The sequence below is a fragment of the Rana temporaria genome, chromosome 12, assembly GCF_905171775.1.
Source record: "Rana temporaria chromosome 12, aRanTem1.1, whole genome shotgun sequence".
Classification (NCBI taxonomy): Eukaryota; Metazoa; Chordata; class Amphibia; order Anura; family Ranidae; genus Rana; species Rana temporaria.
The window spans coordinates 129,065,454-129,081,000 of record NC_053500.1 but is presented as its reverse complement, the minus strand read 5'-3'; the positions used below and the strand labels follow the sequence as shown (position 1 = coordinate 129,081,000).

Sequence of the window (15,547 nt, the reverse complement as noted above, 5' to 3'; positions counted from 1 at the left end):
GGCAGGAAGGGGGGTAAGTTCCTGGTATTGAAGTGGTTAAACAATCATACATAATACACATGTTCACTTCTATACCTGGAAGCATAGAAGCCAAAAAGAAAAAAGTTTACAAAATGTAATACATTTTTATTTATTTTCAGTATTCCTGATCACCGCCACACCAGTCATATGAATGCAAAATTGATATTTTTTTTATTTAATTTCTTAATTTTCCGCAAAAATTGTGGCAAAAAATTACAACAAAAAATTCCTTCCCACATATTTTTTGGGAATGTGAGAAAATATCCCATATTTGGCGTAAGTTAGAAACATTTTCACCTCCACTAATTGTCTTTTATTCACCCCTATGCCAGAAGTTCCTACCCCTTATATGAGACATGTTCATACTATTTGTGTGGCCATACGCTGGCAAAGACTGGAAATCCGCTTAAGTCTCTATTACTAGATTAAAATCAAGAGTAAACTCTATTGGCCTTATGGAAAAAATATTCCACACTTTATACAACTCTTTGAATTCCTATAACTGTAAATGGAACCCTTGGTTTAAACAGTCCTCAGTACAATGAATCTGCCGCTGGTTGAACCACTCAGTAGTTTTAGTGTAGCCTATAGATCAGCCATTCTCAGCCAGGGTTCCATGGAACCCTATGGTTACTCCAGAGATTGTGAGGCCCCGTACACACGTCCGAGGAACTCGACGTGCCAAACACATCGAGTTCCTCGTCGAGTTCAGTGTTGAAGCCGCCGAGGAGCTCGGCGAGCCGACTTTCCTCATTGAACAACGAGGAAATAGAGAACATGTTCTCTATTCGGCCCGACGAGTTCCTCGTCGGCTTCCTCGCTGAAAAGTGTACACACGACCGAGTTTCTCGGCAGAATCCAGCTCTGACCTAGTTTCTGGCTGAATTCTGCCGAGAAACTCGGTTGTGTGTACGGGGCCTTAGAGTTTCCTGGAGCTGTGGCTGAAAGACCTCCCACCTGATGGAGCATGAATGGTTCCAGGTCCAACGCTACATAGCATGGCCAGCAGCATAACACCACTGATCATTTCACCCGTCTGAAAGGGTGGCATTATGACCACCAATGTAAGGTTGCATTCTTCACAGTGACCATCAATATAAGGGGCATTCTTTGCACTAACAACTAATGTAAGGGACATTCATTCCACTGACCATCAATGTAAGGGCATTCTTCCCACAAACCACCAATGTAAGGGGCATTGTTCCCACTAACTTCCATTATAAGGGGCATTCTTCCCACTGACCACTGACCGCCAATGTAAGGAGCATTCCTCACACTGACCACAATGTTTACTAATGTTTACTGATTACAGTGGGAAAAATGGCTATACACACAGTGTTACTGTTTACTAGTGTGGGGGCAATGTTGGCTATGACTATTATTACAGTGGCAAAAATGGTAATTACAGTGTTACTGTTTTACTAGACCGAGTACATCAGTACATTAAGCCATTAGCCAACTCACTGTACAGATGTACTCGGTCCGTCTCGCTGTACTCAGGTTGCATGCAGAGTCAGCGGCGCAGCGCGCTCTTGCAAAATAGAAAAAAATCCACGAGCAGAGGGAGGGGTGATGACGTCAGCGCGCACCGCCGCCGAGTGTACCAAGATGGCCAACCGCTCCGGAGCTAGGCCGAAGCCGCGGTCTTTCCTAAGGCCGCGGCGGCGGTGCGTTCCGCGGATCGCATACTGTGCCGATCCGAACAGGTCGACCCGTTCGGATCGCGGATCGGGCACGATTCGTTGCACCCCTACCACAAATGTAAGGAACATTCTTTCCACTGACCCCCAATGTAAGGGGGCATTCCTCCCATTGACCACCAATGAAGGGAACATGCTTCCCACTGGCTACCAATGTAAGGAGCATTTTTCCACTGAAACCCAATGTAAGGAGCATTCTTCCAACTGACCTCCAAGGTCATGGGCATTCTTCCCACTGACCACCAATGTAAAGAGCATTCTAATCATCAATGTAAAGAATATTTTTCTCACTGACCACCAATGTAAGGAACATTTTCATCACTGATCATCATTGTAAGGTGCATTCTTGCTACTAACCTCCAAAGTAATAGGCATTCTTCCCACTGGCCCCCAATATATACAGCATCCTAACTACCAATGTAAGGAATATTTTTCCCACTGACCAACAATGGATGGAACATTTTGATAGCTGACCAGTGACCACCATTGTAAGAGGCATTCTTTCCATTGACCACCAATGTAAGGAACATTTTCGCCACTGACCACCATTGTAAAGGGCATTCTTTCCACTGACCATCAATGCAAGGGGGGCAGTCTTCCCACTGAACACCAATGTTAGGCCGCGTACACACGGTCGGACCGAACCGATGAGAATGGACCGAGGTTCAGTTTCATCGGTCCAAACCGACCGTGTGCATAGCCCATCGGTCTGTTTTCCTTCGGTCCAAAATGTTAAAACATGCTTCAAAACCGACCCGATGGCCCGCTGCGCGATCGGTCCAAACCGATGGTTAGTACAGAAAAGCATCGGTTCAAAACCTGCGCATGCTCAGAATCAAGTCGACACATGCTTGGAAGCATTGAACTTCGTTTTATTCAGCACGTCGTGTGTTTGACGTCGCCGCGTTCTGACCCGATCGGTTTTTGGAACGATGGTGTGTACGCACATCAGACCATCAGTCAGCTTCATCGGACCGTTCTCATCGGATGGACTGTACGTGGCCTAACCATCAACGTAAGGAATATTTTTCTCACTGACCACCAATGTAAGGAACATTTTCATCACTGATCATCATTGTATTCTTGCTACTAACCCCCAAAGTAATGGGCATTCTTCCCACTGGCCCCCAATGTATACAGCATCCTAACTACCAATGTAAGGAATATTTTTCCCACTGACCAACAATGGATGAAAAATTTTCATCGCTGACCAGTGACCACCATTGTAAGAGGCCTTCTTTCCACTGACCACCAATGTAAGGAACATTTTCACCACTGACCACCATTGTAAAGGGCATTCTTTCCACTGACCATCAATGCAAGGGGGGCAGTCTTCCCACTGAATATTCTTTCCATTGACCTCCAATATAAGGAGCATTCTTCCCACTGACCCCTGATGAATTCAATTCAGCCGGGGTTATCTGAGACCTGAAAACTATTTCAAGGGTTCCTTTAGAATGAAAAGTTTGAGGAAGGCTGTTGTGGATACCGCAGGTAAGAGTCTGGAGATATTTACGGTCTAGGTTCTATGACGTGAATACAATCTATCCTACAAAAACCTTTGTCTGGACCACACCATTCTTTTATTTTAAAAAGTCACAAAAACATGATGTACTTTCCATGACCTACGGGTGCATTGATCTTCCACCATACGATCCATGACACAAGTCAGTCGTTCGCTGCAGTTTCAGGCACTCCTACATGCTCAGGTCTCCCCATAGAATTTTGGGAGTGATGTCATCACACAGATCTGGCTGAATATTGTTACAAGACACATCCTACTTCTCAGACTCGGCTGCCTCTCGATGTGACAGCGAAGGTTACTCATTAGGAAACCCACACTGAAAACTTCCTCCAAACTCTCTCACTAGCAGGTGTAGTCAGTCTTCTCTTTCAGCTGATGGAAACATGCGAACAAAGTAAGTTTTATTTTTATTCTTCTTCTATGGCAGTTATGTTATAGAAATTCGGTGTATTATTTGCCAAAATAGAGGTCTTCGCATTATTAGACCATAACTCTGCATAGGAGACACATTCAATACACATTTCAGAAAGTCTTTTTAGGTGGTCCATGCTGGTCTTGTTCCAATATGCCTATACAGGCTCTTAAAGTATTCATGATACCCAGTGAGAATGTCCACATTCTGCTGGCTGCCTGGAAACCTGTTTTTCGCTATCTCTGGTTTTGCAGGAATGATATTGGGGTTTTTGAATGAATGACTTGTATAGCGCTACACATGCGAACTGAAGGCGCTTTTTCCAGCCAGTGACTATTTGGCTGGTGCGGTCATTTTACCCCGTAGGATCTCGACACGCTTGGGACACGCAGTCATACATATATATACTGGGCCAATTTGGACAAGATTCAATTTACCTACCAGCATGTCTTTGGAGGGTTGGAGGAAACCGAAGTACCCAGAGGAAACCCACGCAGGCACAGGGAGAACATGCAAACTCCAGGCAGATGGTGTCGTGGTCGGGATTCGAACCAGCGACCCTTTTGCTGCTAGGCGAAAGTGCTACTCACTACACCACTGTGCTACATAAAGGTGCTGTGTTTATAAGTACATTCAATTCCTAACTATGAAACATACGTTTTATGAGAAAGCCAGTTATCCTACTATCTTGCCAAACCCTTCCAAATTACAGAAGACCTGGAATTATCCAAGCAAGCTAGGATGACAATTTTAGCATGCCTTGCAGTGATCAGACAAGGACTGGCCTGTGTCGGTCATCATCAATAGGGGCTGACGATCCATGCTTCCATCCTTTGGTCCCGGTGATCTGCCAATATGGTTCCGGCTATCAGGATGGTTCCTGTAAGGACTGCGCAGGCACAATCCTTGCCGACGGAAATCTCTGAACCTCGGCCGGCATCCAGGGCGACGTGGAATTTGAGGAAAGTGGCCAGTCGGCCTCACGTCCTCGCTTCGCTCGGCCTCCTGGCTGTTTTTTTAACATCCTCCAATCCACGGGGATGTTAAGGAATGAGCCTGGATGCCGGCCGAGGTTCGGAGATTTCCGTCGGCAGGGATTGCGTCTGCGCAGTCCTTACAGGAACCATCTGGATAGGGGAACAATACCGACAAGTCACCGGCTTATATTGGCAAACAAAAGTTTTCCAAACTTTTTAGAGAAAAGGGAGTACAAACTTGTTTCTGAGCACTTCCCACAGAGAAACATACAAAGTGACAATGAAAAAGCTAATTTGGTCCATCAAGCCTACCCCCTTTTTATTTATTTTTTTAACATTTGGGGTATATTTTTTTTATTACATTTTTTTGTTTCACCTTTTTTGTCTATAATAGTATATACTTATATTTGTTATATTTGGATCTGTACTTTTGTGGGTGTTTTTTAACCTTTATGCCCGAGTTTAGATCTAAGTTTATCCAATTTGTGTTTTGTTTATTTTTCTTTTTTGTTTTTTTATCCAGCCACTACATTACATTTTTTTTTTGTTTTTGTTTGTTTAACCTTTTTTTGCCCATACAACCTTGGTTTGAGAGCATTTTGCAAGACAAAAAAATCTTTTAATACATTTTGCCTTGATATACAAGCGATGTCTTGATATAAGAGTAGCGTCATGTCACAACTGAGTATAAAAAAGAAGAGAGGAGCCTCTAAGTGTAGCAATATGGTTACATTTAATGAAGGTACAACATGTAGCAACTTATTGCTACACTTAGAGGTGCCCCTCTTCTCTTGTATACCCTGTAAAGAAAATGCTTTGATATACAAGTGCTTTGGATTACAAGCACGTTTTTGGAACAAATTATGCTCGCAAACCAAGGTTTTACTGTAGTAGTATAGACTTATGTTAATTCAAATTTGGGTTTGTTCTTTTATGTTTTTTTACCTTTTTTACCTTTTATAGACCTTTTATCCCATTTGTCTTTTTTTTTTTTATTATTATTATTATTATTATTATTATTATTATTATTATTATTATTATTATTATTTTTAATTTATCCAGCCAGTACCTTATACCATTAATGAACAGGTGGCTATAGCCAACATTTTATTTTAACAAAAAAAAAAGATTTCAAGTCCTACCGGGTTCAATTAATCTCACAGTTGGATGCATCCAATTTGCAAGTGCCAGAGTCCTGTAATGACGTTGCCTAAATCAAATCCTGATCTCACTAATAAGCCCGGTGTGAGAACCCATATTCATCATTGTTTATATGTGGTAGTACAATAGCTAGGTCTTGTAAATGCATAACAATACCCTCAAACTGAAAAAGGCACCATTGTTGGGGCAACTCACAAAAGTTCCTATTACCGGTGTTGGTGGCCTTTGTGGCGAAAATTGGATAAGGCTGGTAAATTTTTGGTGGTCTTACATAGCTAGACTGTATGATGACAAAATAATTGATAACTGACCACTTTGACAATTGGCTAGGGAAATGGCTAGGGAAATGGCTAGGAGGTCTCCTGAATGCCTAACAATGCCCTCAAACTGCAAAAGGCGCCATAGTTGGGGGAACCCACAAAAGTTCCTATTACCGGTGTTGGTGGACTTTGTGGCGAAAATTGGATAAGGCTGGTAAATTTATGGTGGTCTTACATAGCTAGACTATTTGATGACAAAATAATTGATAACTGCCCACTTTAACAATTGGCTAAGGCAATGGTGAGGAGGTCTTGTAAATGCATAACAGTACCCTCAAACTGCAATAGGCTCCATCTTTGGGGCAACCCGCAAAAGTTCCTATTACTGGTGTTAGTGGCCTTTGTGGCGAAAATTGGATAAGGCTGGTAATATTATGATGGTCTTACATAGTTAGACTATTTGATGTCAAAATAATTGATAGCTGCCCACTTTGACAATTGGTTGAGTATCTAACATACCCATGAATTTTTCTATTTGGCTTAATAAAAAAATTGGCTTCTCGTAGAATGTCTACATTTTATATCCGATACAAAACAGCTGTTCCCCATTGTTACAGTTCAGTTAATTTCCCAGATAATGAAACTCTCAGAAGATGTTCAGCTTTCTTCCACCACCAGACCAGTTCTACAGACTTTTACAGAAGGACTAAACATGGCGCTCTAGTTTTACTATGTGGCCCTATACAGTAGCAGGGGTTTACTAAGTACCTCCTTATATGTGTCATTGTCTGTAGTACCCCCCCGTAGTGCTTTTTATAATTGCCAGTACACCTAAAAGTGCATAACATGGTTTCTAAGCAGCCCATTATATATTTTAAATAACTGCAATGTGTTTTCTCCAATTTATTTCTACAGACTTTTATCATTACTTATTCATTATATAGAATTAATTTGTTGAATTTACGGCAAGCAAAACTAAAAGCTTTACTGCTTGGTGAAAAACGCATTGCTATGTATGGACAAAGTTTTTTGTTGTTGTTAAATCTAAGTGTACAAATTACAAATTTTTTGGCTGTGGCGGACATCACCTTACTGGAGGCCTTAGATATCAAGCTGCGTGAAATAACAACTGCCTATAATACCGGCCCACATCAATGCGTAAGCTTGCTTCATACATTCAATTAGCTCTCATTTTTCGGCAGAGCTTTGAGTTTTGTTGTTCGCTGTGAGCTGTAAAAAAAAAACGTTCTTTAGGACACATTGATGAAGAAGCCAATTATTATTTTTTTACTTATTCACTAGTAGTTTTTGAACTTGCAAGCATCTACTGTAGTGGTCACTTTTAAAGGGGCAAGAACTGTGTTCAATGGATACAGAACACAAACTGGCCGAATGTCTGCCAGGAACGTCAAAGATTTGCACATCCCAATAACAAACAATTGAATTGCCAACAAAAGTGTGGGATTGTTAAAAAATATATTGTCCATGAGAAGCGAAACAATGCTTAATGGCGCGGCTTTGGATCTAGTAGATAATTATCAATTATACTAGAGACTTCGAACCTTAGAGTAGATCCAGGGGCCTTTTATTATTTTTTCGCAAAACATGTTGCCATGCTAGAAAATATACGAGTCAGAGGCTGCTGATATAGAATGACAGGGCAGCTGCCGAAGTTATGAAAGCCTACCGTTTAGACAGGGGCATCAAAATTTTTACTTAATAAGGCCATACACGTTGCTACAAACAATGGCATCCAATTAGCTTTTAGTTTAATGCAGACAAATAATAAAGCCTCTAAATTTGTATATAATTGCAGCATAGAATATAATGAAACTGAAGCACTTTTTTATGCAGTGCATAGCTGTGAGTGAGTGAGAAACTTATATAATGCAACAAATGCGAACTGAATCGCCTCTGGGCGCTTAGTATCCGTTCCCTACTGTCCTTTTGCCTTCAGAAAAGATGGGTTTTGAGTTTTTTTCTGAAGGCCAGGTGATTCACCTCCATTCGGATGCTGGTTGGTAGAGCGTTCCATAGTCTAGGTCCTTGGACTGCAAATCTTCGTTCTCCTTTGGACTTGTATCTGGCTTTGGGTATCTGGAGTAGATTTTGGTCGGTGGATCGGAGAACGCGATTGGGGTTGTGACTTTTTAATTTTTCGCATTGATTTTGGGGGGCATTTCCTTGAACACACTTATGCGTCAGACAGAGTGCCTTAAAAGTAATTCTGTCTTTTACTGGCAACCAATGAAGGGATCTCAGTGAAGGTGAGATTGATTCCCATGTTTTTTTCCTAGTCACGAGTCTAACGGCTGTATTTTGAACGACTTGCAGACGAGAGATTTGGAATTTTGGGAGTCCGAGGTAAAGGGCATTTGCATAGTCGAGTCTGAATTGTTCCCACCACGACTGCTATGTCTTCTTTCGGGATAAAGGGAACGAGTCTACCTAGCTGTGTTGAATTGATTGTAAGTGGACCAGGCCTAAAAAGCAAAAGATGACTACTGACTATGCTATAGGTTAGACCAGGCCTTTTCTGGAACTTTTTGTTTAAATTTGTATTTTGTTCCTAGAAAATGACTTAGAACCCCCCCAAACAATATTTTTTTAGCAGAGACCCTAGAGAATAAAATGGCAATTTTTGCAATATTTTATTCCACATTGTATTTGTGCAGCAGTCTTTCAAATGCAATTTTTTGGGGGGAAAAAGTATTTAAATAATAATAAAAAAAACCCATTAAAGTTGGCCCAATTTTTTGTATGATGTAAAAGATGATGTTATGCCGGGTAAATAGGTAACTAACATGTCATGCTTTAAAATTGCGCATGCTCATAGAATAGAATAGAATACTATGGTACTTAAAAATCTCCATAGTCCACGCTTTAATTTTTTTTTCAGGTTACCTGTTTAGAGTTACAGTGGAGTTCTAGTACTAGAATTATTGCTCTTACTCTAAGGCCCTGTACACACGATCAGTCCAAACTGATGAAAACGGACTGAAGTTCAGTTTCATCGGTTAACCGATGAAGCTGACTGATGGTCTGATGTGCCTACACACCATCAGTTCAAAAACCGATCGAGTCCAACGTGGTGACGTAAAACACAACGACGTGCAGAGAAAAATGAAGTTCAATGCTTCCAAGCATGCGTCGACTTGATTCTGAGCATGCCCGGGTTTGGAACCGATGCTTTTGCGTACTAACCATCGGTTTTGACCTATCAGTCAGGCGTCCATCGGTCCAATTTTAAAGCAAGTTCTCTTTTTTTGGGCCGAAGGACAACAGACCGATGGGGCGTACACACGGTCGGTTTGGACTGATGAAACTGAACTTCAGTCCGTTTTCATCAGTTTGGACTGATCGTGTGTACAGGGCTTTACAGTCGCATCGATACCTCACATGTGTGGTTTGAACACCGTTTACATATGTGGGTGCAACTTAGGTATGTGTTCACTTCAGTGCGTGAGCATGGATAGACAGGGCGCTTTAAAAAAAATTGTTCGTATTTAGTTTACTTTTAATCTTTACACTGTCCCTTTATTTTTATCACTTTTTTTCCTATTACAAGGATTGTAAACATCCCTTGTAATAGAAATTAGCATGACAGGTCCTCTTTATTGAGAGAAGTAATTTTGCCTTTAAGGGAAAAAAAAATCATCCCTTTAAGGCCGAGAGATGGAACCAAAGTCAGCCCTCGTTTTCCGGTCCTCCAAGGGCATAGAGCTGAGTGGGGGCCAGCTGGTCCTCACTAGGCTTCCTGCCTGACTCCGGGCTAACAGACAGGTCCGGTAAGCTTGGAGATGACTGGGAAGCGACGGGAGGGGGGGCACCTCTCCCGCCGCCTCTAAAAGTCATCCCGTGGCAAATCCACTGCTGGGACCACTTTTATCAGACGCAGAATCGCTCACAGTACAAACAAGTCCTGGGATTATGGCAGCTAGCTGCTGCCATAGCAACAGTATTTAATGTCAAAATAATGACGTAAATGCACAGTGGGCGGTCGTCAAGTTGTTAATTTATAGTGAAAATCATAGAAAATTAATATATATTTTTTTTAATTGTTAAATTAATTAGGTGAGAAGACCTTTGTGTCTCTATATTATGCCAATACATGTCACTGTTATTTTTATGGTTGCTGGCTGATTTACCAGGATCATGGCAATAAATCGCCTACAACAATTTTTTTTTTTTTTACTGTGTAGTAAAGGCTATAGGATGCCACATCACTCACATATTAAGTAAAAAAAAAAAATACATTTTTGGTGTGATTTTTTGGATCACAGTCCACTTCTTCAGGAGAAGATTTTGGAGATAGCCAAGAACAGCTCTATAACAATTAAAAAAATAGAAACAATTCGTTTCCATAAATCCAAAACCATTTAAAGTGTTTGCCCCTGCTGTCCTGAATTGGGGTCCCTGTCTTGAACCCTCTAGGCCAGGGGTGTCAAACTCAACTTCATCGTGGGCCGCATCAGCATTATGATTGTTCTCAAAAGGGCCGGTTGTATCTGTAAGATTAGATGTCCAGCACATACACTCCCCTTTACATTAGATGTCAAGAGCCACCCCAGCATCAGAAGTTGAGTCCCCCACTCTCCCTTACATCACAGTGCACCCCCCTTTCCTTATGCTACTGCTGGGAAGAAGCTGGATGCATTGCTTGAAAGCAAGGGTCGGGAGTAGGACCAGAGGAGGGCTGGAGCTTTCCTGCAGCTGCAGAAGAGGTGTGGGGGGCACATGAAATGGCCTGGAGGGCCGGATTCGGCCCGCGGGCCTTGTGTTTGACACCTATGCTCTAGGCTATTGCAACGCCCCGAGTGGTCTTTGAGGTAACTGCGGTCGTCATAAAGACGCTTTAAATGATTTTGGATTTATGTCATTGTTTCTAATTTTTTTTACATGTTTTTAATTATCTCCATCACCTACTCCTGAAGAAGTGGACTATGATCCAAAAAAATGTGTCAGGCTTTATATAATATTATGTTGATGATAAGTCTTGTATCCCCCGATCTTGAGTCATTTGAGTGATGGCTTGATGTACAATATTATGAATTTGGTAGTTTGGAGATAACTAAATGACATGTTTTTATGGGAATTTTCAGTACTTTTGTAACAAAATTGTTGAAATTTTAATTTTCTTTATGTGAAAAATCAAGCCGAAAAAAAACTTTTTTTTCTTTTTGTACTTTTTACTGTGGCGACACACAATAAAATGAATACAGACGTGGTACATACCCCATACGCCCTAAATCAAATTTTTGTAAAATGTATAAATATTGGAAGATTGGAGACCTTCCTTGGCAGTGTTCTTCACCCTCAACAATCATCACATTTTAAAGGGTCCAACAGACCCAGGATCCCTTTGATGAGAGCAGAAAATCGATCTCAGCCGGTCCAGCATTACTTCTAAATCCACAATGAGAGATTTGACACACACACAAAAAAAAACGTATTGGCCATGCCATGGTCACTTACACACCCAATACTTATCACAAGCCCCACCAAGAGACCTTTGTACTAGGTTATTATTTTGTATGTTGTATTTATGAGTTTAATTTTTTTTTTTCACTTGTATATTATAAAAAGAGTGTGCGATATGAAATAATATAACTGAGGAAAAATAGCAATGTGTACCAGGTTTTTGCATTTTGTTCATGAGCTGGACCACTCGTGAGCATTGGCACTAGGTACAGATTTAGCAAATTGAAGTGATCCTAGAGCAGGAGCTCTTATCCTTTTTACAACTACAGACTCCAATTTATTGCCCAATATGTTCCCATACCCCTTCTCCAGACTGCCTTCATCATCATCATCAACAGTCCTATTGGGGACCAATGTGACTTCAGAAGATGTCAATAGCTTGGTTTTGCTTTAAATATGGATAGATAAGGACAAAAGAGCTGAAAGAGATTTTATATAATTTATATAAAAAAGGAAAATCACAAATACACAAAGCTAGCTATAGCCAGTGAGATTTGTACTGCTGTTTTTCGCAATCAAAGCATGGAATTGAGGTCTAGTTACTGACGATGTAACCCACATTAGGTAGATTTTTCTACTTTGATTTAAGGTTCAGTAAGGTTGGTAGCCTGTTTCAATATTTTTTGATTATTCAAAGGACCAGTCCCATACCTTCATTATTTGGTTCTTATATCACCAGGGGTTATGGATATCCCCAATTAAGAAGTGTGCTGATGAATGTGCAAATGTGACAGTGCCTGTCCCTAAAAAGAAAAGAAAATACAAATAAATAAATAATTATAAATGTAATTCTTTTAATTATAAATGTAATTAAATAAACTGCAGGTATGAAGGTCTGAATAAGTCATACCCACATGACAATGGATGCACAAATAGGGTCAGTAGTCAGCGGATCGCATCATCTGCTGCGCCTGCTACGTAGACTCATTCCCTTTATCCCGAAAGAAGACATGGCAGTCATGGTGGGAACAATGATCAACTCCAGACTCGACTATGCAAATGCCCTCTACCTCGGACTCCCAAAATACCAAATCACTCGTCTGCAAGTCGTTCAAAATACGGCCGCTCGACTCGTGCCTGGGAAAAAAACATTGGGATCAATCTCACCTTCACTGAGATCCCTTCATTGGTTTCCAGTAAAAGACAGAATCACTTTTAAGGCACTCTGTCTGACACATAAGGCTTCATTTCCACTGGCGTTTTTACAGCCACTGTTGTTAGGCTTTTTTACAGCTTAAAAACGCCTGTCCATGTTTATTTTGTAAAAAAAAAAAAAAAAAAAAATTTTTGTGAGCTGCAGCTTTAATAATGCCGCGGTCGCGTTTTTGAGCGTTTTCGCGCGTTTTTGAGCGTTTTTTAACGTCTGGCGTTTTTACAGCTCTACTCTGGAGCTTCAGAACGCCCTGGTCCTGCGTTTTTTTTACAGCTCAAAAACGCCTATGCCATTTGCAGCTCAAAAACGTCTATGTGGGCATGATGCCATAGAATAACATGGACAGGCGTTTTTAAGCTGTAAAAAACGCTCAGAAAAGTGGCTGTAAAAACGCCAGTGGAAATGAAGCCTAAGGCCGGGTACTCACGACCAAACATGTATGGTGAAAGCGGTCCGTCGGACCGTTTTCACCATACATGTCTGCCAGAGGGCTTCTGTACGATGGTTGTACACACCATCGTACAGAAGTCCGCGCGTAAACAATACGCGGGGCGTGTCCGCGGTGTCGCCGCGTCGATGACGCGGTGTCACCGCGACAATGACGCGGCGACGTGGGCGGCCCGCCTTTAAAATGCTTCCACGCATGCGTCGAAGTCATTCGACGCATGCGAGGGACGGCGGGCGCCTGGACATGTACGGTAGGTCTGTACTGACGACCGTACATGTCCTAGCGGGCAGAATTCCAGCGGACTGTTTTAAAACAAGTCCAGGAATATTTGTCTGCTGGGAAAAGGCCCGGCGGGCAAATGTTTGCTGGAATTCGGCCCGCTCGCGCCCACACACGACCAAACATGTCTGCTGAAACTGGCCTGCGGGCCAGTTTCAGCAGACATGTTTGCTCGTGAGTATGGGGCCTTAGTGTGTTCAAGGAAATGCTCCCCAATACCAATGCGAAAAAATAAAATGTCACAACCCCAATCGCGTTCTGCGATTTACCAACCAAAATCTACTCCAGATACCCAAAGCCAGATACAAGTCCAAAGGAGAACGAAGATTTGGAATCCAAGGACCTAGACTATGGAACGCTCTACCAACCAGCATCCGGTTGGAGGTGAATCACCTGGCCTTCACAAAAAAACTTAAAACCCATCTTTTCTGAGGGCAAAAGTACAATAGGGAAAGGATACTAAGCGCCCAGAGGCGATTCAGTTCGCATGTGTTGCGCTATATAAGTTTCTCACTCACTCACATCTTGTGCTCTGTCTGGAGTTCTCCTTTAATAATCAGAAATTGGGAGCTTTCTATAGACACAGGATGTTTATGGTTGTGCTCCTTCATGCGTTTAGAGCTGGAGTCCCAGGCGTATTTTCGGTATCACTATTACTTTCTCAGCAGTCTCTTTTCTTCTGATAAACTCCAATTTCAAATTTGTTTTACTGAGCATCCTCCTCAGTCCTGCAGTGATAGGCAAGGAAACCCCCTTAGATTCTCAGTGCCAGCCTACAAGCAGCCATTGTGTAGAATGTGTTCATATTGTATTCAGAAATAAAAATGTACTGTTAAGAATCTCCCATTAATAACACTGTGTAAAAGCTAAACCTCATTGGCTACAGCTTTTATACTAAACTACTTGTGGTCATTTAGAACCAAATAGGACTCTGCATTACATTCTGGATTTTTTTTATCAAGTTTCATGCAACGGTTTTATATTTTCTTTAGCACCTTCTAATGCTGTCTGTGCAATTAACAATGTTTTGCGCAGCCTGCTTGAGAAATGTTACCCCAACATTTCATATTCCTCATATGTGCCTGCTGTACCATGTACTTTGCATTGCTTCAGTTGCGCAAAATCTGCCAGCCTCTCTGCTTTCCTGTTTCAAACTGACCGCCCTGGACGTTAGAGCACATCTATCCCAGCGTGACCAGTTTTCTGGCTGTGCTGGGAGAATAGCCTGCCTGTCCTCCAATGATCAGACTTCTGCTGACACCTCGCTGCACAGTCATTCACTAGAGTGATCAGTGTATCACTGTTTCTCCACCCCCATCTCTCCAAGCCCCTTATGCAGCTGAGGACAGAGATCACTTATAAAAAATATATACATACTGTACATGTACTTATATATTTGCCCATTCTTCTTTTCAAAATAGCTCAAGCTCTGTCAGATTGCATGGAGAGCGTCTGTGAACAGCAATTTTCAAGTCTTGCCAAAGATTCTCAATTGGATTTAGGTCTGGACTTTGACTGGGCCATTCGAATGCATGAATATGCTTTGATCTAAACCATTCCATTGTAGCTCTGGCTGTATGTTTAGGGTCGTTGTCCTGCTGGAAGGTGAACCACTGTCCCAGTCTCAAGTCTTTTTCAGACTGGGGATGGTGTGTTCAGGGTGATGTTTAGTGTTAGCTTTTTAGCTTTCCACCACAGATAGTATTTTGCTTTTAGTCAAAGTCAAATTTTGGTCTTATCTCACCAGAGCACCTTTTTCCACATGTTTCCGTGTCCCCCACATGGCTTCTCGCAAACTGCAAATGGGACTTCTTATGGCTTTCTTTCAACAATGACTTTCTTCTTGCCACTCTTCCATAAAGACCAGATTTGTGGAGTGCTGTGGACAGATTCTCCTGTGGATCTCTGTAGCGCTTCCAGAGTTACCATGGACCTCTTGGCTGATTCTCTGATGAATGCTCTCCTTGCCCAGCCTGTCAGTTTAGGTGGACGGCAATGTCTTGGTAGGTTTGCAGTTGTGCCATACTCTTCCCATTTTCCGATGATGGATTGAAGCTCCGTGAGATGTTCAAAGCTTGGGATATTTTTTTATATCCTAACTCTGGTTTAAACTTCTCCACAACTTTATCT

The 15,547-nt window shown here is 41.8% G+C and overlaps 1 protein-coding gene across 1 annotated transcript in view; it reads left to right on the top strand.

The window, feature by feature from the left end:
- Positions 1–3,367: 3,367 nt before the first annotated feature.
- SLA2 (Src like adaptor 2) overlaps positions 3,368–15,547 on the top strand; it is a 35,818-nt gene continuing 23,638 nt past the window's right edge. The window contains exon 1 of the mRNA XM_040330674.1: positions 3,368–3,640. Coding sequence (XP_040186608.1) covers positions 3,622–3,640 — 19 coding nt within the window. The 5' untranslated portion in view covers positions 3,368–3,621. The remainder of the gene's footprint in view (positions 3,641–15,547) is intronic.